At 38.3% G+C, this 23,254-nt stretch overlaps 1 protein-coding gene and 1 pseudogene across 1 annotated transcript in view; both read right to left on the reverse strand.

Annotated features, from left to right (window-relative positions):
- Positions 1–23,254, reverse strand: part of Taok1 (TAO kinase 1) — a 73,352-nt gene that overhangs the window by 35,287 nt on the left and 14,811 nt on the right. The window contains exons 2-8 of the mRNA XM_051158023.1: positions 16,426–16,647; positions 11,587–11,658; positions 7,683–7,784; positions 6,724–6,769; positions 4,911–5,007; positions 3,824–3,937; positions 1,874–1,965 (exon numbers count right to left, since the gene is read on the reverse strand). Coding sequence (XP_051013980.1) covers positions 1,874–1,965; positions 3,824–3,937; positions 4,911–5,007; positions 6,724–6,769; positions 7,683–7,784; positions 11,587–11,658; positions 16,426–16,557 — 655 coding nt within the window. The 5' untranslated portion in view covers positions 16,558–16,647. The remainder of the gene's footprint in view (positions 1–1,873; positions 1,966–3,823; positions 3,938–4,910; positions 5,008–6,723; positions 6,770–7,682; positions 7,785–11,586; positions 11,659–16,425; positions 16,648–23,254) is intronic.
- Positions 283–1,708, reverse strand: LOC127200147 (peptidyl-prolyl cis-trans isomerase NIMA-interacting 4-like; annotated as a pseudogene).

The raw sequence follows: 23,254 nt of genomic DNA on the forward strand, positions 1-23,254 counted from the left end.
ATGGGTTCACCTGAATAGTCTAGCTAAGTGTCTTTTTTTTTTTTTTTAAAGAAATTAAACTGTTAAAAATTATGCAGCCTGACAACATTTTTCACTTCTCAGGAACACTGAAAATTAAACAAAGGGCCACATACATGCTAGATATGCACCAGTAAGCTCCAGCCCTAGTCTTTTGAAGATTTTCCCCCCTCAAAATTTGCAGGTCTTACTAAATTTCCCAGGCTGCTCTGCATTCACTCTCTTGTGGGGCAGACCTTGAATTTGCAATCGTCCGGTGTCAGCCTCCATAGTAAGCAGAGTTAAGGCCTGCCCAACCCGAGTCAGATTGGATGTCTAATTTCTAAACTTAAAAGTGACTAATTTATATAGTACTAAATAATTCATGAATGATTAAGAAACCTTTTATGGCCAGGTAGTATTGTGTACACCTATAATTTCAGCACTTAGGAGGCAGAGGTAGAGTTCAAAGTCAGCTTGATCTACAGAGTGAGTTCTGGGAGACGCCAGAGTGTTACACAGAAAAACCTTGTCTTGAAAAAGCAAAAAACAAAACCCAAAAAGCTTCTATGGATGATAAATACAGTATTAGGTATATTCTAAGTATTAAGCAATTACTTAATGCCAGACATAGATATTTAAGACCACAATGAAAAATTCTTTTAGGCTTAATTTAATAGCAAATATATATAACTTAATATATATTAGCTTAATATAGACATTATCAAATAATCAAAACAAATGCTTTAAAATGATTTTTCTCCTTAAATCTGGGGCTGAAAAGATAGCTCAGTGGTTAAGAGAACTGGCTGCTCTTCTACAAGACCTGGGTTCAATTTCTACAACCCACATGGAGGTTCAAAACCATCTGCAACTACAGTTCCAGAAGACCCAACACCTTCTCTTCTGGTCTCCCTAGACACTGGGCAAACACGTGGTACTCAGATGTACACGCTGACAAAAATACACACACATACATAACACATTAATTTTTTAAATTGCAATCTAAGACAAAAATATAATATGGTAATTGAAATAAAACTGACTCAAAACTTAATTCAGTCAGGTGTGGTTACTCATGCTTTTCTTTTTTCAGTCTTTCATGTGATTTTATTTTCTCCTTTCAACCATAATAATAGGATATCCAGATTTTGTCTTAACGGGTAGGTCTGTGAACACAGGCTATCCATTCCACTTACAGGCAAATGCCACTTCCTGAAATGGCCCTACCATGGACCCTCTTCTCACCCAACACAAGTCACCCCCTTGCCTGGCTTTATCTTCACTGTCTTGTGAGGCCACTTGACTGAATCTCATTACAGACTTTAACTTTTCCATGGCATCCATCATTTTGCCGTGTTTTTCACATATATTTGACCTTTATGGCACTGCCACCACCTTTGGGCCTTGAGACTTCTTGTCAGCGCTGTTACTCCCAGAGGCTGCAACCTCCTACCCCACTTTTCCCCTTCATCAGCAACTCTTAAGCTTGCCGCTGAATTCTTTTTTTTTTTTTTCCCCCGAGACAGGGTTTCTCTGTGTAGCCCTAGCTGTCCTGGACTCGCACTGTAGACCAGGCTGGCCTCGAACTCACAGGGATCCACCTGCCTCTGCCTCCCGAGTACTGGGATTAAAGGCGTGCGCCACCACCACCACCCGGCTGCTGTTGAATTCTTAACTGTTCCGGTCCAGTGCTAGAAAAAGGCCCCATGATTCACACTTTTCATCTTAGTATTCAGAAAGAAGAGGCAGGTGAAACTCTGTGTTTGAGGCCAGCCTGGTCTATAGAGCAACTTGTAGGTCAGCCAAGGCTATACAGTGAGATCCTGTCTCAAAACAAAAAACTTAAGCCCTAGTAATAAAAGACAATGCTTACCTAATTCAATACATGTTATTCCAAGAGACCACACATCAACTTTGCCGTCATACTGTCCTTCGTCCATGGCTAAAATCACTTCTGGGGCCATCCTAAAACATGCAATATCCAATCAACTTAAAGTTTGAGAGTCCAAGTTCCACCAAAATAAGTAACATTGGTTTGAATTCCAGCCAATATATGTAAACATAACAATTTTTACAATGGGAGACGAATTAAAAGTTACGAGGTACATATTTAGCAGTGCTCAGAAACATGGGACTCGTTCTCATCGTCTGTCATATCCAAAGGACAAGCCTAAAGCAGGGCTATCTCAGAACTTCATTACAAAATGCTAATACTTGCTCAAAATACTGAATTTTATTATGGGCAACAAATACTGTATGTTGTTTTACCTGAAATGAAAAGGAAGGCACAAGGCCTGTCTATAAAATTGAATCCTGACCCTTTAATATTTCTTTTAGAAACTGGACAGTCACAAAATTTATCTCTAGTGTGCTACTGAGACTCTACATCCAGAGCAATGTACCATCCTAACAAGCCTTTCTTTTATAAAATAAGAGATTTCAAACACAGATCATAAAAGATGCAGTGAACCAAAGATACTATTTTCAGATACAAAGATAACATATGAAAGTTTAAATATCTGAAAAAATTATTTCTTTCAAATTTTCACTAACAGATGCATATAAATTATTCCTAGATCAGAGGAGATATTTAGAGTTTCAATAAAAAATAACTGGGGTAGAGAGAAATCAAAGTAGGGAGAGCAGAATCAACCATGTGATAAGGTTCCTGGGCTGAGCTGGGCGTGGTGGCGCACACCTGTAATCCCAGCACTCAGCAGGCAGAGGCAGGTGGATCGCTGTGAGTTCAAGGCCAGCCTGGTCTACAGAGTGAGTCCAGGACAGCCAAGGTTACACAGAGAAACCCTGTCTCGAGAAACTGGGGTGAGGTGAGGGGGGATGGGGGGCTGCGGGGGGGGGTTATTGGGCTGAGTAATTGGGATGAAAGACCTCATCATACTTATATTTTCATGTACATGAAAAGTTCCTTAAGCAGAAAATTCAAACAGCAAAAACTCCTTTAATTCAACTACCAGTCTATATAGTGACTGATACAAAGTAAATTAGCTGGAGCATACAACAGGGAGGATAGAGGATGCAAGTCAAGTCAACTAAATAGGGAGTTTAAAATCAGGCAGAGCAACATGAGATACCATCTCAAGAAAGGAGTGGTGCTGCAGCAGGTACAGCTCAGCAGTTAGAAGCACTCCACACTCATGTAGAGGATCTCAGTTTGGTTCCTACTCAGAGCTCATCTATATAGTCACCTGTAACTCAAGGGATTTGATGCCCTCTTCTGGTCTACAAGGTCACCTCAATATATGTGGCATAAATTCACAAAGAAACAATTTCACAAATGTATTTTAAAATGTAAATTTAAAGAAAACTTGTTGATGTTTACTTGGTGTGTCTATCCCTCTATTTGAAGTATTAGCAATGTTTTACTCCCATACCTAATACACAATACAGAGAACAACAGGAAAGTAAATGTGGCAAATGCAAAAAGATAAATGAAATTGCCAGGTAGTGGTGGCGCACGCCTTTAATCCCAGCACTCGGGAGGCAGAGGCAGGTAGATCGCTGTTGAGTTCGAGGCCAGCCTGGTCTACAAAGTGAGTCCAGGACAGCCAAGGCTACACAGAGACACCCTGTCTTGCGCAGGGGGGAAGGGGGTGTGTGGGGGATATATATATATATGAGAAAAGGGGGGAAAAAAGAGCAGTTGCAAAGACAAACCTGTAAATCTGTGCTTCAAACAAAGTATAAAACATAAAGTAAAAAATAACCAAAATAAGAGTGTATTTTCAGGAAAATGAGACCTTGGTAACTATAATCATTTACTGCTTTACTGATGAACATTATTACTAGATAAGACCACTCTTACCAATATGGTGTTCCCACAAAAGAATTGGCAGGGGAGGCCATGGAAGCAGATCCAAAGTCAGCAAGTTTCACCTGGCCTGGTTCTGTCAGAAGGATATTTCCTGCTTTGATATCTCTGGTTTAAGGGACAAAGAAAACTATTTCATTTTCCTTCATTAGATTGTGTTTTTAAATGGACAAAAATAAAAGTTATAAGATAGTAGAAATAAAAATAATCAAGTACTAAAATAATTTTGCATTATGATAATAAAATTAGACAAGAGAAACAGAATTTAAGTAAAAATATAGTAACAATCAAGACTAGTTTAACAAAACAAAACAAAAAAATTACACAATTTTAACACATGGCATGTGTTTGAGCTGGTTTATTAATATGGACAATGTTTTTGAATTCCTAAGACTTTTAAGTATTTCTTTTTAACATTTTTCTTTAGAAAAGGAAAAAGAGTAAAGAACCTTTTCTTCCATACTTGGTTTATAACAAAAGAATTACTCACCCCATTTCTCAAGCTTTCACATAATTTCTGATTAAACATGAAATGAAAACTGAAGCCCCAAGTTTACATTCAAATTTACTTTTCTGAAACAGCAAACATACTATCCAAACTACATTATGTGGATATTTACACAATGGGACTGTATGTTCCATTGGTGCTAGAATACATAAGTAACTTTTTAAAACAAGACTTACTGATTCTTGTTATGGTACATGTAATACTGAGTATAATACAGTTTTGCTTGTGTTTTTCTCTTTAAATGGGAAAGTACTTTCTCTTGCCCTTTGTGACCGTGGGTGTGTGATCCCTAATGCCCTTCTCAGTTTGCAGATTAGGAAATTCTACAATTAAGTTCCATAAAATATGTTTTAGAAAAAATAGCAGCACACATAAGCAAAAACAACCATTATTCTTAACAGACTAAATGCATGCTGCTGTGTTCTTTCTCATTTGTGAACAATGTAAATACTGTCAGTTATATAATTCTATTTGGCTAAAGCAAACAAAAATTACAGAGACACTGAACTGTAGGGCTGATAAATTCAACAACCCCTTCACTTGCCAATATTTTATAATGCTGGAGTCACTCACCTATGGATCATGGTATGAGAATGTAAATAAGCTAGTCCCTGGAGAGCACCATGAGTAATTGCTGCTATTTCCATTTCTTGTAATGGCTTTTTATGAACTGAAAAAAGAAATTTATTTGAAAAGTAATCACATAGAACATTTTTGCTTTAAAAATATATGGGTAATGGGATGGGTTAGTGGGTAAATGTGCAAGCCTGAGGATCTGCGTTCAGTGTCCTGAACCTACATAATGGAAAGAGAAAAGCCAATTCATTCAAGTCGTTCTCTGACTTCTACAAACGCACTGTGCTGCACATATATACATACATACAAAATAGATAAAATACAAAAAATCCTATTTTTAAATATATATGTATGTACACATACACACACACACACACACACACACACACACACACACACACACACACACACACACACAAATTGACACACTGCTATTTTTGTGTATGGAATGTGTGCGTGTACCACAGTCTATGTGTGGTCAAAGAACAATTTTGTTTGTTTGGGTTTTTTTGGTTTTTCAAGACAGGGTCTCTCTGTGTAGCCTTGGCTGTCCTGGACTCTGCAGACCAGGCTGGCCTTGAACTCACAGCGATCCCCCTACCTCTGCCTCCCGAGTGCTGAGATTGAAGGCGTGTACCACCACCACCACCCAGCTAAAGAACAATATTGATCTTCATCTCCTACCTTATTTGAGACAAAGTCTCTTTGGTGTTTGTTGCTCTGTATATGCCAGGCTACCTAGCCCACAAGCCTCCACAAATTCTCCTGTCTACCTCTATCTCCTTGTGGAGCACTGGAATTACTGAAGCACGCTACCATGCATAACTTTACTTGAGTTTTGAGGATTCGAACTCAAGTCTTAATGCTTGTGCAGTAACTGCTTTACTCACTGAGGTATTTCCCCAACCCATACAAGGGTATTTTTAAAAGAGCAGACATTTAGCAAGAGGTAAGTTTCATGGTGATAAAACAAAAAGGCCACTAAATGTTATAACTAGTATACACTGTGACAAGTGTTAATATGTATTCATTAGCCAACTGCTCCTCTAAGTCTAATGACATGGAACAATTAACTTGATGACTGTAAAACAAAGCAAGAAGAAATCAAATTGACAAAAATTCCAGAAGATACATATAAAGTTCAATGAGAAAATTTGCTATTTTCTAAGCATAGCAAATTTCATGTCAAGAAAATAAAAAAGGCTGTAAATTTATTTAGTATTAATATTGTTCAAAACAACTCAACTAAATTTGTTGGTTTTTTCTAATACCTTTTCCCCCCCAAGACAGGGTTTCTCTGTGTAGACCAGGCTAGCCTCAAACTCACAGAGACCTGCCCCTGCCTTCCAAGTGTTAAGATTACAAATGTGTAGTGCCACGCCCTTTTTTTTTTTTTAATACTTTAATAAACAACGATTAGGGACAGGTGTGGTGTCAAATGCTGTTAATGAAATCAGGAGTGACACAGAAGCAAGTGAATCTCTTGTATATTTGAGGCCAGCCTGGTCTACATAGTGAGTTCCAGGACATCCAGGGCTACACAGAGAGACCCTGTCTCAAAGTTTATTTATTTATTTTTGTTGCTTTTCAAGACAGGTTTTTGTGTAGATAGCTTTGGCTGTCCTGGAACTTGCTCTGTAGACCAGGTTGGCCTCAAACTCGGAGATCGGTTTCTACTTCCCAAGTGTTGAGATTAATTAAAGGTGTATGCCATCATTACCTGGCTTCAAAATAAAATTAATTAATTAATTTAATAATAATAATAATAATAATAATAATAATAATAATGATGATGATAATAGCAGCTTACCTTCTAGTAAATCTGAAGCAGATCCCAAACAATATTCCATTACGAGCTACATGAGGAGAAAAATTATAATGTATGAAAATACACTATAATCACTAATCTAGTTGAGATACATGTGAAGTCAAGAAGACAATCTAAAGTAAAACAAGCTATCATCTACTTTCTATAGTAAGTTATATATTTGGTAATTTGTTAAATTTATACATAAAATTAAGCCATTTAGGCATGGTAACACATGACAATGATCCCAGCACTCAGGATGCCAAGGCAGAAAATCTGAGGCCAGCATGGACTATACACGGTGAGTTCCAGGATGGCTTGAGCTATATAACAAGATCGTGTCTTAAAACTACCCCCCCCCCAAAAGTCTAAAGCGAGCCCAGGACAGCCAAGGCTACACAGAGAAGCCCTATCTCAAAAAAAAAAAAAAAAAAAGAGAGAGAGAGAGAGAAAAGTCAATGATAGCCAGGCGTGGTGGCATGAAACCAATTATATATAAGCTGTGCATTATATATACACTTCTCTAAAATAAGTACATTTATAATCATATGTAATTACATATATAATAAATCTATTTCTTATAATACAATGTTACAATTCTCTCTTTTTCAGCCAAGGAATCACATCATCTCAAATTTCACCAAGATGTATCAAAACGTCACCAGATCTTTGTACTGAAATATACTAACAGAGATTTATATAAAAAAAAGATAGGTTCACTTCCATTCTCAAATAAGAGTACTACGATGTTATCCCTGAAGATATGAACGAGCTCTGGAGAAAAGTCTTGAAAAGTTCTTTTATCTGTTAAGACTTGTAGGAATACTGTTTTTCCTTTCCCAAGGTGAGCGAGCATTTCAGGTGTGTGTGCATGTCTTTATATAACTAGTCTGAGATACTGTGAGTTAAGTCATGCTAAACCAAAAGCAACTAATTTACAACAAGAAGAAAAAAATACCAACCCATGCTGTGTGTTCACGTAAATAGCAGCCTTTATATTCTATACTGTTGGGATGTTTTATTCTTTGTAGAAACTTGACTTCCTTAATAATATCCTGCCATTTCTATGTGGAGGGAGAAAAAAAAGAAAAACAAGAAAGCATTATAAACAGCTGATTTTCCTTTGAAAGATACAAGAAAAAACCAATTACTATAAAAAAGTTAACATATAACTTTATGATATATATATATATGAAATGTCAAAATAAAGTTTAAAGAATTATACTCAGCTTGCTACTTAATTATGTAAGATGCAAAGTATTTTTTTTTAAGCTACAAACTATTTAAAGACAAATTCCATTTAGTAATACTCATAATCGCTGGGCAGTGGTGGCGCACGCCTTTAATCCCAACACTTAGGAGGCAGAGGCAGGCGGATCACTGTAAGTTGGAGGCCAGCCTGGTCTACAAAGTGAGTCCAGGACAGCCAAGGCTACACAGAGAAACCCTGTCTCAAAAAACAAAAAACAAAACAAGCAAAACAAAAAACTCAAAATCAGTGAGTCCTACCCAAGTTTCATAGTCAAAGGCTGAAGAGATGGTTCTGAAGCTAAAAGCACTTGTTGCTCTTCCAGAAACCTGGTTCAGCTCTTACACCCACATGTCAGCTCCTAACTGCCTGTAACCCTTTTCTGGCCTCAAGAAAAACCAAGTATATACAAAGTACACATATATACATACAGGCAAACACTCATGCATATAAAATAAAAATAAATCTTACACATAACAGTCACATTGACAATGATATAATACATGGGTATTTTTTTCCCTCAGAAAGCCAACCTTTCTATTTTCTTTAAGTAAGATTACTCTAAACCAGGCATGGCTGTGCACGCCTTTAATCCCAGCACAGGATCCTGTGAGTTCCAGGCCAGCCTGGTGTACAGCCTGGTCCAGGGCAGCCAGGATAACACAGAGAAACCCTCTAAAAAAGCTATAAAAAATAAAAATAAAAATTACTCTAAAAATATTAATTAAAATTAATTTTATCGATTTCTTGAGCACTTTACAAAATGTATTTTGATAATATCCATTTGCCCTCCCTGAATATCTCCCACATTCACTCCACCTCCTTACCCACCCAATTTTTTGTTCCATCTCTTTCTTGCTTTAAAACCCATCCAGCTAGATGGACGTGGCACATGCCTTTAATCCTAGCACTCCAAAGGCAGAGGCAGGTAGATCTCTGAGTTCAAGGCTAGCCTGGTCTGCAGAGTAAGTTCCAGGACAGCTAGGGCTACACAAAGAAACCCTCTCTCTAAAAGATAAACAAAACAAAACAACAACAACAAAAAATTCACCCAGTCCAACTTGTGCTGCCCAAGTATTTCTGGGTGTGGGACTTCTCCTAGAGAGTGTGAACCTATGAGAGGCCACACACTTAAAGAAAACTGACTCTCCTTCCTCTACCAGCAATAAATTATCACGACCCTCTTCTGGTCTCCCTGGGTATCAGGTACATTTGTGGGACCCAGAAATACATGTAGGCAAAATACTCGTATGTGTAAAGTGAAATGCTAATGGAATAGCATTATATTTTATATATAAAAGAAGGTCACAGAAAAAAAGGAGTATAATAACGTTTTTCCTACATATTCTGCTAAGATCCTCCCCTCCCAAGTATCATAAGATACAGATAACAATTCTGGGGCTGGAGAGATGACTCAGAGGTTAAGAGTACTGCCTGCTCTTCCAAAGGTCCTGAGTTCAATTCCCACCAACCACATGGTGGCTCACAACCATCTATAATGAGATCTGGTGCGCTCTTTCTGTGTGCAGGTGTACATGCAGGCAGAATACTATATAAAGAATGATAAAATAAATATTAAAAAAAAACAATCCTGCCACATTCTTAACGCAACTCCTCTTTTGTGTGTATATGTATGTACATGATCATGTGTGAATGCAGGCACATACATTCCATGATGCATGTATGGAGGTTAGCAGGGTGTTTTGAGATACAGAGCCTTTCATTGCTGTTCTCTGCTTTGTATACCAGGCTACCTATGCAGCCAGATTCTAGAGAGTCTGTCTCCACCTCCCATCTCATCATAAGAGCACTGGGATTAACAGACAGGTGCGTAGTTTTTATGTGAGAAGTCAAATTGAGATCCTCATATTTAAATGGAAATTAAGTATTTCATACTAGGCTTAAGAACATCTATCTCTGAGCTGGGCAGTGGTGGTGCACGTCTTTAATCCCAGCACTCAGGAGGCAGAGGCAGGTGGATCGCTGTGAGTTTGAGGCCAGCCTGGTCTACAAAGCGAATCCAAGACAGCCAAGGCTACACAAAGAGACCCTACCTCAAAAAAACCAAAAAAAAGAACATCTATCACTGATATTACTTTATAATTTCTTAATCAAAGAGAGCAAAATATGTTCAGTCTTCTACATAAAATCTATAACATACATTTAAAATAAGGTTCAAAAAGTCTTATGAGCTTTAAACTTCAAATTTGAACATTCTCTGGGGCAAAGTCTTTTTTTTGTTTTGTTTTGTTTTGTTTGGGGCAAAGTCTTAAAATTTTGTATTTCTCTGTGTAAAGAAAAATTTGTGAAGGAAAGCAACAATAGATTCTAAAGAAAATGCAACAATAAAATACTAGTTCAACATATAACTGATCAACAGACTTTAACAATTATGAAATAAGTCAATCATTAGCTGTTATTTTAATATAATAATAAATAAAATTACACTTCTAAGAAATGTCAGGTTGGGAGGGAGGGAGGAAGGAATGGGAGGACAGAAGTGATGGGATAACCAATTAGTTATAATCTGAATAAATTAATAAAATTAAAAAAAAAGAAAATTAAACACATACACACAAAGAAATGTCAGGTTTTTAGATATCAAAATGATGGAAACATTTAATTACAATAGTATTACCATACCTTCAGTGTAATAACCCGCAAAGATTTACCACAAAACAGATTGAAAACAAATAGGAACCAATGTCTTTTAAACAAACCCAGCAAGTCCACTTCTGGGCATACAGCCAGAAGAACTTAAAGCAAGAACTGAAAGAAATATTTGTACACTCATATTCATAGCAGTATTATTAATAATAGCCAAAAGATTCTATTTGTAGTTCTATTTGTAGGAAGTTTGAATTTAAATGTGAGGTGTGAATATATGTACAGATAGATGTAACACATAAAAACACAATGGAATGTTTCTCAGTCTCTTAAAAGGGAAGAAAATTTGGACACATGTTACACTGCATATAAACACTGAGAATACTGTGTAATGTAGACGACTCTAGTAACAAAAGGACAGGTATTGAATGAGTCTTCTTCCAGGCATATCCAATTGCAGCCCTACAGGCTTCATGGGGCAACTTGTAGCTGAAGATCACTACGAAATGCAGTCTAATACAAAACGAAAAACTTACTTAAAACATATTTGTTTTGTAATTTTTTAAAAGCTCAGTTGGGCCGGATAGTGGTGGTGCACGCCTTTAATCCCAGCATTTGGGATTACAAAGCGAGTCCAGAAGCTACATAGAAACACCCTGTCTTTAACAAACAAACAAACAAAAAACAAAAGGAAGGGGGAGGGAGAAGGGGACCCACTGATTTATGATTATACACTTTTAAAAAAATTTTTTTATGATTGTATGCTTTCACATATAAAATGTCTATTTTAAATTTTCTTCCTTTTCTCCCATTGCAAGGCAATGGTGATGCACACCTTTAACTCCAGCACTTGGGAGGCAAAGGCTCATGAATCTCTGTGACTTCGAGGCCAGCCTGGTCTACAGAGCAAGTTCCAGGCCAGCCAAGGCTACATACAAAGAAACCCTGCTTCAACAAAACAAAATGTATGTTTTCCTAACATGCCAAAAACATGTACATAATTCACCTACCTCAGTAGACTGCTTTCCACTATACGACATTTTCTTGATGGCCACCACTTCATTAGTACGCACATCTCGCGCCTTAAAAAGAAACAAAGAAAGAACCATTGTGAAATAGAAGCCAACAGATTGAATCTGAGATGTTGTTTCTTTGAGAATAAAGGTGTTTGTAACTAGTTCAAAAAACTTCAAAATTACCTTTACTCTCAGAAGAAACAGAAACGATGTAAGGCAAAAGAAGTCAAATGAGAGTCTAAAGATCTAATAACAACTCAGAGCTACAGTTAATAAAACTGTATTAAGGACTTTTGTCAAGTAGCTTTTTGCTGCTCTTGTCATATACAAAAGTCACTAACCCTAAGGAAACAGGTTTAGGGTTAGGGGGCTAGAGAGATGGCTTAGTGGTTAAGCATACTTAGGGTTGTGGTTCAGTTACAGCACCAAAATTAAGCAGCACACAACTACTTGTAACTATAGTTCCAAGAATCTAATGCAATCTTCTAGCCTCTGTAGACATCTACATAAAGATGTCTGTCTGTCTGTCTGTCTGTCTGTCTGTCTGTCTGTCTGTCTGTCTCTCTCTCTCTCTCTCTCTCTCTCACACACACACACAGAGGCTGGACAGATGACACAGTGGTGAAGAGTGCTGACTGGTCTTTGCAGGAGTCAAATTCAATTCCCATCACCATAATGGTGGCTAAAAACCATCTGTAACTTCAGTTCCATGAAAGCCATACCTCTTCTGGCATCCACATGTACCAGGCACATACATGGTATACATAAATACATGCAGGCAAAATATCCATACACAAAAAATAAAACAAGGTAGACTACTCTTGAGGTAGTCCTGAAGACACACATGGAGTGGGGGTATCTTTCAGTATATAAAAGGGAATAAAAGCTGTTTCATAAGAATGCTGTATGACCCTACAACTAAAGCCTATTAAAGTTATACACCAATTTAATTTATAAATATAAGTAGGAGGACTTAAAATTAAACTAATGTTTATAGGACATGAGGATATACGTATGACTCAGAGGGTAAGTCATTTGCCACCAAGCATGGTAACGTGGATTCGATCCCTGAGACCCACGCACCATGGAAAGGGAGAGCAGATTCCTGAAAGTTGTCCTCTGACCTCCATGGCCCTTCCCCAACAAAATAAACAAATGTAAAAAAGTATTCTTAGCCTGAATTCTGCATGACATGAAAAGAATTTTAAGGATAAAATATAAACTCACGACTTGACACTGAGAAATCATTTCATAATTCATATTTTATCAACTGCTTTGAGACCAGATGATTACGATCATGGGTGGCTTTGCTCTAGGCCACCTTTACTATTATTCTCTTATCTCCTTTACTGACCTTCCTTAAGCAACAATATACTGGTTTTTTTTGGGGGGGGGGTTGTTTTCTTTTGGGGTGGCTGGTTTTTTTCAAGACAGGGTTTCTCTCTGTAACCTTGGCTGTCCTGGACTTTGCTGACTACGCTGGCCTCAAACTCACAGAGATCTGCCAGCCTCTGCCTCCCTGAGGCAACAACATACTTTCTATGCCTGAAGATTTGCCTATTCTAGATATTTCATTTAAAAGGAGCTGCATGTGGTCTGTTGTGATTATACTTAACAAAAATTTCAAAGTTCAAGACTAATGATACTAAACATCTTTTATTTTAATATTTAAATATTTCTAATACTCATTTTCTAAAATACATATCTTTATTATTGAATTCTAACAGTTATTTACATATTCTAGACAGAAATCTACTTAAAATACAAAGCCAAACCTGGAGTTTTCTAAAAATCTGAAGTCACATACCATTGTTAGTAACATGTTTTACCTGGCTAGGACATGAATCATGTTTTTGTTCAGCATACATACTCTACCCAGCCAGAAGTGACTTAGTAGCATCTTGATGATTTGTCATGGTATTCTAAATCTTTGTGTTGAAATAATCATGAATTTACATAACAGAAGCACCAAAATATAAGAGGCATGAGATAACACCAATCTTGGCATGCCAAAGAGGAAAATGTTTCCTATGAGGAAAAAATATAGAAATAAGCCAGCAATGGTGATGCATGCTTTGAGCATTTGAGAGACAGGAACAGGCAGATCTCTAGTTCATGGCTAGCCTGATCTATACTGAAAGCTCTAGTGCAGCCAGGACCACACAAAGAAGTCCTATCTCAACAACAAAGTAACCACAGGGGTTGGGGAGATGGTCATAGCATTTACAGCACGAGAAACTGTAAGGAGTGAAGAGAAAAGCAGAGTATGGATCCCTAGAAAACCAACACAGTACTGAGTAGATTTAAAGGCCCACATATAATTCCAACTCTGAAAGGATACAGGGTCACTGGAGCAAGCTGGCTAACAAGAAAAGCCGTAGGAGTGAGCTCTGGGTAAATCTTGCCTGCATGGCCATCTGTGTGCACATTGTACACATAAATTCATGAAAGAGAGAGCTCTAGCTCTCCCTCTCTCTCAACTGAGCTGGGACTCACTCAGGTAGACAGAGGCAGGTGGGTCTCTGTGAGTTTGAGGCTACCCTGGTCTAAAAGCAAATTTTAGGACAGCCAGGACTTTTATACTGAGAATCCCTGTCTCAGAAAAATAAAATAAAATAAAACAAAATTCTCAACTGGATTAAGAAAAAGCTATGTTAGCCAAGCATTGTGGTATGTACCCCTTTACTCGGGAGACAGAGGCAGGTGATCTCTGTGAGTTTGAAGTCAGCCTGGACTACATAGTGAATTCTAGGACAGCCAGGGCTATGTAAAGAGAACTTGTCTTAAAAATACAATAACAGGCCGGGCATGGTGGTGCATGCCTTTAATCCCAGCACTTGGGAGGCAGAGGCAGGTGGATCACTGTGAGGTCGAGGCCAACCTGGTCTACAAAGCAAGTCCAGGACAGCAAAGATAATATAAAGAAATCCTGTCTCGAAAAGCAAAACAAACAAACAAAAAACCACCACCAACAACAACACAAAGCTAAGTTGATGTTGCTAAAAATTTACAGTAAAAACAATATTTGTTTGTTAAATTGTAAAGAAGGAAAGTAAAATGTATCCAAGTTTTGTTGTCACATTTTAAATGACAAAAATTGAGGCCACAGAACATGGAAGTATATATTTAGCTAAGACATTACAAGGTTCAGCATTAGCTTAGTTTCAAGTAGAAGGGGAAGTATAGAATGGATGCTCTGAGGACATATGAAAGCTGTACAAGGAAGTTTTAAATTTTGTCTTTTCCCTTAGAAGGTTCAATACTTTTAGTCTATAATATGAACTGGTGAAAGAGAAAAGGGCAAGGGGAGAAAATGTACAAATTTTTAATGTCCACAAACACAAGAGCCACACATAAAATAGGAAAATTCAAAAGAATTGCCATATGATTGACCTTAAAATAGCACTCTATGTTACAGAATGAGGGTCCTGGAACTTCTGAGGACGATGACAGCAAGCAGGCTATAGGAGGCTAAGGAGACTTCAGTAAGGCAACAAAGATCCTATTAAACAAAAGATCCTATTAAATGGGCAGTCTTCTAAGGATGGCATTTCAGAGTCACTCTTTTTTTTTTTTTTTTTTTTTTGGTTTTTCCGAGACAGGGTTTCTCTGTGTAGCCTTGGCCATCCTGGACTCACTTTGTAGACCAGGCTGGCCTCGAACTCACAGCGATCCGTCTGCCTCTGCCTCCCGAGTGCTAGGATTAAAGGCGTGCGCCACCACGCCTGGCTCAGAGTCACTCTTGTGTCTACAGAATAACTAATACAAATCTTGCCAAAAGATATATTTAGGGTATTATATTTTTATTTTGCTAAACTTTTATCTTAGTAAAATATTTGTAATTTTGTCCTTGGTTACAAGCAAACACCAGGACAGGTACATGGATCAAATGGTGAAAGAGCCTTTTATATTTATAGCAAATCTTTTTCAACCACACCTGAGGTGTTTTGAAGAAAGTGCCTGGATAATCACAGCACTGGAGGAAGGATGGTTCTCAAGGAAACCAATCCTGTGCCAGAGAATCTGAACTAGCATTACACACTCAACTCTCACCCTCGGAGAAAGAAAGCAGCTGAAGTTTAATTAATCACAATAGCCAATAATTTAATAATAACCTTATGTAATAAGTAACAACATCAAAGGACTTGGGATCTGTAAGAAAGATGAGGACATATATCCAGTGGCCAAGAAAATGACCTAACTTAACTCCATGTGGACAGAAGCTCCTACACTAAACAGGATTCTAGGCCTCAGTCTACGGATCTTTTGCTGTATTACCTAAAATCCTAAAAGTGTTTCACTTAATGCTTTAAAAACTTAATTACAGCCAGGCGCAGTGGTACACCCCTGTAATCCCACCATTTTGGGAGGCAGAGGCAGGCAGGATCTCTGTGAGTTCAAAGCTAGCCTGGTCTACAAAGCAAGTCCAGGACAGCCAAGGCTACACAGAGAAACCTGCGCCCCCAAAAACAAAACAAAAAGACCAAAAAAAAAAAAAAAACCTTAATTACACCCATGGAAAGGGTTGGGGGATTCCCCCAATTCCATAGTTAAAGGAAGTAACAACCTGGAGCTTTCAACTGGCATCTCAAAGTGGGAGGCATGTTTATAGGATGGGCCTAGGTGACAGCATTTCTAGGTAGTTTTGAAACCGAACTGGATTAGAGAATATCCAAGTGATGTCAGCTGAAAAAGTCATTGCTTGCATAATGCATATTTGATATATGTGGTGTAAAAAGCAGTGAGAGAGCAGGGTTTGTTTTATTCAGCAAGTCCCTAATCTCTTTAACATTTTTTTATTCCAACATTACTGGCATCAAGCCTTTAACTCACAAAATAGACTGCTCCAAAGCTCCCATGGCCGATTTCTCTGAGATCTGTGAAGAGCTTTTCCGGATCATCTTTGAAGAAGAGCTCTGCAATTTCAGGGTCCTTTAGACTGCCTGCTCTGTTAGTTGATGGCATCCTGCTGAGCAGTCAGCTGTCGGATTCTAATTTTACACTGCTATCCCAATGCTTGGTTCATCTGTATGAATGAAGCCACGCTGGCATAAACTAGGAAAACAAGGAAAAAAGAAAAAGTAAAGGTTGTTAAGAATAATTAAAAGATCATTTGCAGTCATTATCTACAAAATTATATCAGATGTAGAATGTTTTTTAAAAAGTATAGTTTTTGATTGCATTAGTTCCGAGGCCTCATCACAGTCACCAGGGCACTTTAAAAGCAAAGCACTCTATAACACAGTCTATTTAAATGCTATTTGGACCTGTGAGTCTTGGAAGGCTTTTTACTACTTAAATTATCCAATTTTGACAAAGCTAGCAAAACAGACAATTAATAGACTATTAAAAACACACATGAAGCCGGGCGTGGTGGCGCATGCCTTTAATCCCAGCCCTCGGGAGGCAGAGGCAGGCGGATCGCTGTGAGTTCGAGGCCAGCCTGGTCCACAAAGTGAGTCCAGGATGGCCAAGGCTACACAGAGAAACCCTGTCTCGAAAAACCAAGCCCCCCCCCCACACACACACACATGAAGCCAGGCGGTGGTGGCGCACACCTTTAATCCCAGCACTCGGGCGGCAGAGGCAGGTGGATCACTGCCAAGTTCAAGGCCAGCCTGGTCTATAAAGCGAGCCCAGGACAGTTAAGGCTACACAGAGAAACCCTGTCATGAAAAACCAAACCAAAAACAAACAACCCACACATGAGGGGATGGAGAGATGGCTCAGCAACCACATGGTGGCTCACAACCATCTATAATGTGATCTGATGCCCTCTTCTAGCAGTCAGGCACACATGCAAGCTGGATGTTGTATACATAACACACACACACACACACACACACACACACACACACACACACACACACACACACTCATCAAATGTGGTGGCACACACCTTTAGTCCCAGCACTTGGGAGGCAGTGGCAGGCAGATCTCTGAAAGTTCCAGGCCAACCAAGGTTATCTACTGAGACATACTCTTTTCTTTTGTTTTGTTTTATTTTTCAGACAGAATTTCCCAGTGTGGCCCTGGCTGTCCTGGACTCACTTTGTAAACCAGGCTGGCCTCAAACTCACAGAGATGCATCTGCCTCTGCCTCCCGAGTGCTGGGATTAATTAAAGGCATGCGCCACCATTCCTGGCTTTTTTTAAAAAGACTTATTTATTTTATGTATATGAGTGCTCTATCTGCATGTACACCTGTAGGCCAGAAGAAGTCATCAGATCATATTATAGATGGTTATGAGCCATCATATGGTTGCTGGAAATTGAACTCAGGACCTCTGGAAGAGCAGACAGTTCTTTTAATCTCCAAGTCATCTCTCCAGCCCATGGCTGGTTTTTTAATTTTTAATAATTTATTTTTATTTTATGTGCACATGTGTTTTACCTACAGGTAAGTATGTGTGAGGATGTCAGATCCCCTGGAACTGGAGTTATAGACAGTTTTAAAGCTGCCATGTGGGTGCTAGGAATTGAACCCAGGTCCTCTGAGAGAACAGACAATGCTTAACCACTGTGATCCATGTCTCCAGACTCCCTGAGGCATATTCTTAGTAAACAAAACAAAGTGCTGGAGAAATAGCTCATGCACTACTCTTCCAGAGGACCTGCGTTGATTCTGAATATCCACTTTGGGCAACTTATAACTGCCTTAATTTTATCTTTAGAGACCTGATAGCCTCTTCTGGTTTGTACATGCACACAGGTTCATACACACACACACATATATACATATACACATGATTTTAAAAATAAAATAAGCTGGGCATGGTGGCACACACCTATAATCCCAGCACTCTGGGAGGCAGAAGAAGTAGGATCTCTGAGTTCGAGGGCAGCCTGGTATACAGAGTAAGACCAGGACAGCCAAGGCTACACAGAGAAAACCTGTCTTGAAAAATAAAAAAAAAATAAAATAAAAAGTTACAAAATAAAATTTAACACCCCACACACATACACATACAATCACAATAGCACAAAATGTACTTGGAGGGTCTTTCTTTTTTCAACAGGAATCAATGATGTTTATATATAAGAAAATACACAAAAAATAATTCTGACACAATAATGCAATACATTAATCAAATCTAACATGTCTCAAAGAAATGGAGAATGAGGGCCATGGAAATGGGTTATTGGGTAAAAAGGATTGCTCCTCAAGTCTGATGACCACAGTTTAACCCCAGGAACCTAGAAAAGGCCAGAGACAGAAGGTTCTAAGATGTTCTATAATGTAGGCGAAGCAACTCCCAAAAGCTGTCCTCTGACCTTCCCATGTGTGTCAACAGCAAGTACAGGCTCACAATCATACGTATCTCTCTCTTTCTCATACACACAGATACACATGAATTAAAAAAAAATACAGAAGTCTGAATTTAACATAGACAAATGGTACCTCATAAATTTAATTTGCCCGATTAATACATTAAAATATGGCTGTTATCATCTGACTCCTTCCATAAGTAAACCTAGAAAAAAATTAGTAAATTTCTTGGTGATTGTACTACCAATTTCATTATATCAGGATCATCTAATGCTTTAAAATGAATGTCATAGCCAGGCGCGGTAGCACATGCCTTTAATCCTAGCACTCGGAAGGCAGAGACAGACAGATCTCTGTGAGTTCGAGGCCAGCCTGGTCTACAACGCGAGTCCAGGACAGACAGCCAGGACTACAAGAGAAACCCTTTCTCAAAAAACAAACAAACAAACAAAAAACAACAACAAAAAAAAAGTCATATATTGAGAAACATAAGAACCTAGGTTCTACAATAAACTGGCTGGATATAAATCCCAACACTATTGTAATCTGTGAGTCTTTTTCTTAAAATTTCTTAAATTATAAAACAAAAATAATCTACTTTATACAGTACTTTTAAGTGTTAAATGAGTGAGTTCAGACTCCTAATATACCATAGTTAAGCACCATAACAAATGTTAGCTATTTTCTTTTAAACTTCATTAAACTTCTAAGAAAGTAAAGTGCCAACAATTCTTCCTATGCCCTTTATATGATTTCTAAGCTGATCTCATATTTTTGTTTTGTTTTGTAACACAGTTTCTCTGTGTAACAGTCGTGGCTGTCTTGGAACTCATTTTGTAGACCTGTCTGCCTCCCATGTGCTGGGATTAAAGGTATGTGCCACCACCACCCAGATAAACCGATCTCATTTTAGTCAAATAACAGAACCAATTAAAAATTTAAAAAATTTTAATTTGTAAACTTTATGTGTATGTGCATTTTGTCAGATGTGTGTACATACACCACATGCATGCCTACTGCCCAAAGAGGTCAGAAGAGGGCATCTGATCCCATAGAATTGGTGTTGTGAGGCACCATACTGGAAATCAAACCTGCATCCTCTAGAAAAGTAGTAAGTACTCTAAAACACTGAGCCATCTTTCTAGACCCCAAAAGAACCAACCTTAATTCTTGCCAGAAAATATATTTGCAAGTATATAAAACATGTCTTTTGTATCTCTCTGTAGCAACATCATACTGTTATATTTTATTAAGTATATTTGTGTTTATTATATATTATGTTTACATAATGTAAACCTAGTATAATTGTATAATACAAATATCTGTGCATTCTATTATACTTTTATATTATATAATCATAAAAACAATTTAGTACCTTTGTTATTAAATAAATGTATTAAATATGTGCACATATTCATATATACATATATAGTTAATTTGAATCCTTTCTCCCTACTTTTTCTAGTTGTTTGGTTGGCTTTTTGGTTTTGGTTTTCTTTTTTTGTTTTGTTTTGTTTTTCGAGACAGCATTTCTCTGTGTAGCCTTGGCTTTCCTGGACTCCCTTTGTAGACCAGGCTGGCCTCACAGTGATCTGCCTGCCTCTGCCTTCTGAGTGCTGGGATTAAAGGTATGCGCCACCACGCCCGGCTGGTTGGCTTTTTTCTTTTCTTTTTTTTTTTTAAGAGAGGGTTTCTCTGTGTAGCCTTGGCTGTCCTGGACTAACTTTATAGACTAGGCTGGCCTTGAACTCAGAGATCCTACCTGCCTCTGCCTCTGGAGTGCTGGGATTAAAGGCATGGGCCACCACACCTGGCCCTGTTTGTTTGTTTTTAAAGACAAGATCTTGCTATATGACCCAGGCATCTCAAACTCATGTCAACCATTCTGACTCTGTCTTCTGAGCAGTGAGTGGCGTTATAGACAAATACCCAATTCTAGTTCTAACATACACCTAAAGTCAGTTACAGTGCATTATCCCTATAATATCAGCACTCAGAAGGTGAGGACAGGAAGATAAAAAGTTCTAGTTCACCCCAAGTTACATAGCAAGCTTCAGGCCACTAACACCAAACCATACATACGATCTGTTTTGCTTTTAGGACAGGGTCTAACTGTGTAGTCCGGGTGGCCTAAAACTTGCTCTGTAGAGCTCACTGGCCTCAATCTCAGAGACCTGTCTGGACCTATCTACAAAATGCTGGGATTACAATCTTCTTCTAAAAAGACTAGATAAAGCTGGAGAGATGGTTTGGTGACCAAGAGTGCTACTCTAGCAGAAGACCTTAAGCTCAGTTCCATCATCAATTATCAGGTGGCTCACAAATACCTATAACTCCAGTTCCAAAGTATCTGACACCCTCTTCTGGCCTCCTTGCACATGTGGAACACAGATCGTCACACAGGCTCACACATAAACATACATATAAATAAAATAAGCATTTTAAAACTATATAACTATATAATCTCAAATATGAGTTTTTACAATTAAATAGCATCCAATTTTCCTGAAATCACTCAGGTAATTAACAAGATAAGCCAAAAGCAACAGAATCAGAAAAGACTCAGAACACATTCAGTATTACTTACTGAATGAGTCAACAGTAACGATGTCAGAGTTTTATGAAGGGGACATTATTGGCCCTCAACAACTGATTTAAAATCATAAGGTCTTGTTAGTCCAAAGATTTAGGTCTAGGAACTGGGCAGTGGTGGTGCACACCTTTAATCTCAGCACTTAGGAGGCAGAGGCAAGAGGCTCTCTGAGTTTGAGGCCAGTCTGGTCTACAAAGTGATTTCTGAGACCGGCAAGGCTACATAGAGAAACCCTGTCTCCAAAACAGAAAAAAGAAGTGGAAAGAGACAACCAAATCCACTACGTTGTCTTCTGACTTATATACTTGTGCCTATAGCCTCCCTCAGGAAATAAAATTTTAAATGTCAATTTACATCTTGTTATTCATTCAATACATGTATAAAATAATCTATCCTGTGGCAGCACACATCTGTAATCCTACCCCTGAGAGAAGAAGATGAAGAGAAAACTGGGAGAGCAAAAGAGAGCAGGAGAGAAAGAACAGAGAAAGGGAAAGAAGAGAAGGAAAAAGAGGAGTCACGGTGCACTCCTAAGAACTCTTGGGCACTCTGCTCCAGGCTCTTTCTGTGCGCTTGTTTTCTTTCCCCCCTTTCATTTTTACCAATGTCTCTGCTTAAATCTACATTAAAACATTTTCTTTACACTCCAACCTTGCAGAATAAAATATGGAGAAAAATGTTTTGACCTAAATCTCTAACTTAATATACTATGCAAGAGCTAGGAAATAGTGCTTATGTATGTGTGCAGATATATGTATACACACACACACACACACACACACACACACACACACACACACACACACACACGTACAAGCTTCCAATTTTTTTTCATTCTTTTTCCTTCTTACGTTCAAAAATTACAAGATTATGCAATGGTAAAATTGGGCTTTCTAATTTCCCAAATCAACTTCTTCACAATTAATAGTACAATTTTAATTTGATTTAAAATAACATTACTCAATGCTAACTTTTATCATTTCATGAAAATGTTTACAGGCTGGGCATAGTGGCATTTCCCTTTAATCCCAGCACTCAGGAGTTAGAGGCAGGCAGATCTCTGTGAGTTTGAGACCAGTCTGGGCTACAAAGTGAGTCCAGTAGATCCAGGGCTGTTACACAGAGAAACCCTGTCTTGAAAAACCTAGTAAGAATGACAATACAAAGACTATAGAACCAGGCACACACACCTATAATTTTACAGCTAAGTCAGTAACTAGAGACAGGAGGATCAGGAAGGCACACAAACAAGGTCATTTTCAGGTACACATTTAAGCCAGCCTAGACTTCTGGTTACCTTTTTTTGTTTTTGTTTTTTTGAGACACGATTTCTCTGTGTAGTCCTAGCTGCCCTGGAACTTGCTCTGTAGACTAGGCTGGAATCGAACTCACAGAGATCCACCTGCCTCTGCCTCCCCAGTGCTGGGACTAAAGGCGATACTTTGTCTTAAAACAAACAGAAACTCTACATTATGTTATTTTATTATTAAGCTTATGGGGGTGTATACTAAATTTTAGGTCCTTTTGAGAGGACCTCATCAATCAAAGCTGGTCTAAAACTCCTGCCTCCCCAAAGTTAGGATTAGAGCAATGTGCCCTCACACTTGGCAGTGCAGCTGGTGAATGGAAGGCTGATACTGCCTCTCGCTGTGCCTTCTAGCTGATCTAGAACTCTTGTAGATCAGACTGCCTCTGTCTCTCTGGGATTAATGGTAGTGTTCAATTTTTTTTTTTTTTTTTTTTTGAGGTGAGGAGAAAAACAGGTTTTTATATAAATATATTTAGAGGGGGGAGGGAAG

The sequence above is a fragment of the Acomys russatus genome, chromosome 16 (assembly GCF_903995435.1).
Source record: "Acomys russatus chromosome 16, mAcoRus1.1, whole genome shotgun sequence".
Classification (NCBI taxonomy): domain Eukaryota; kingdom Metazoa; phylum Chordata; class Mammalia; order Rodentia; family Muridae; genus Acomys; species Acomys russatus.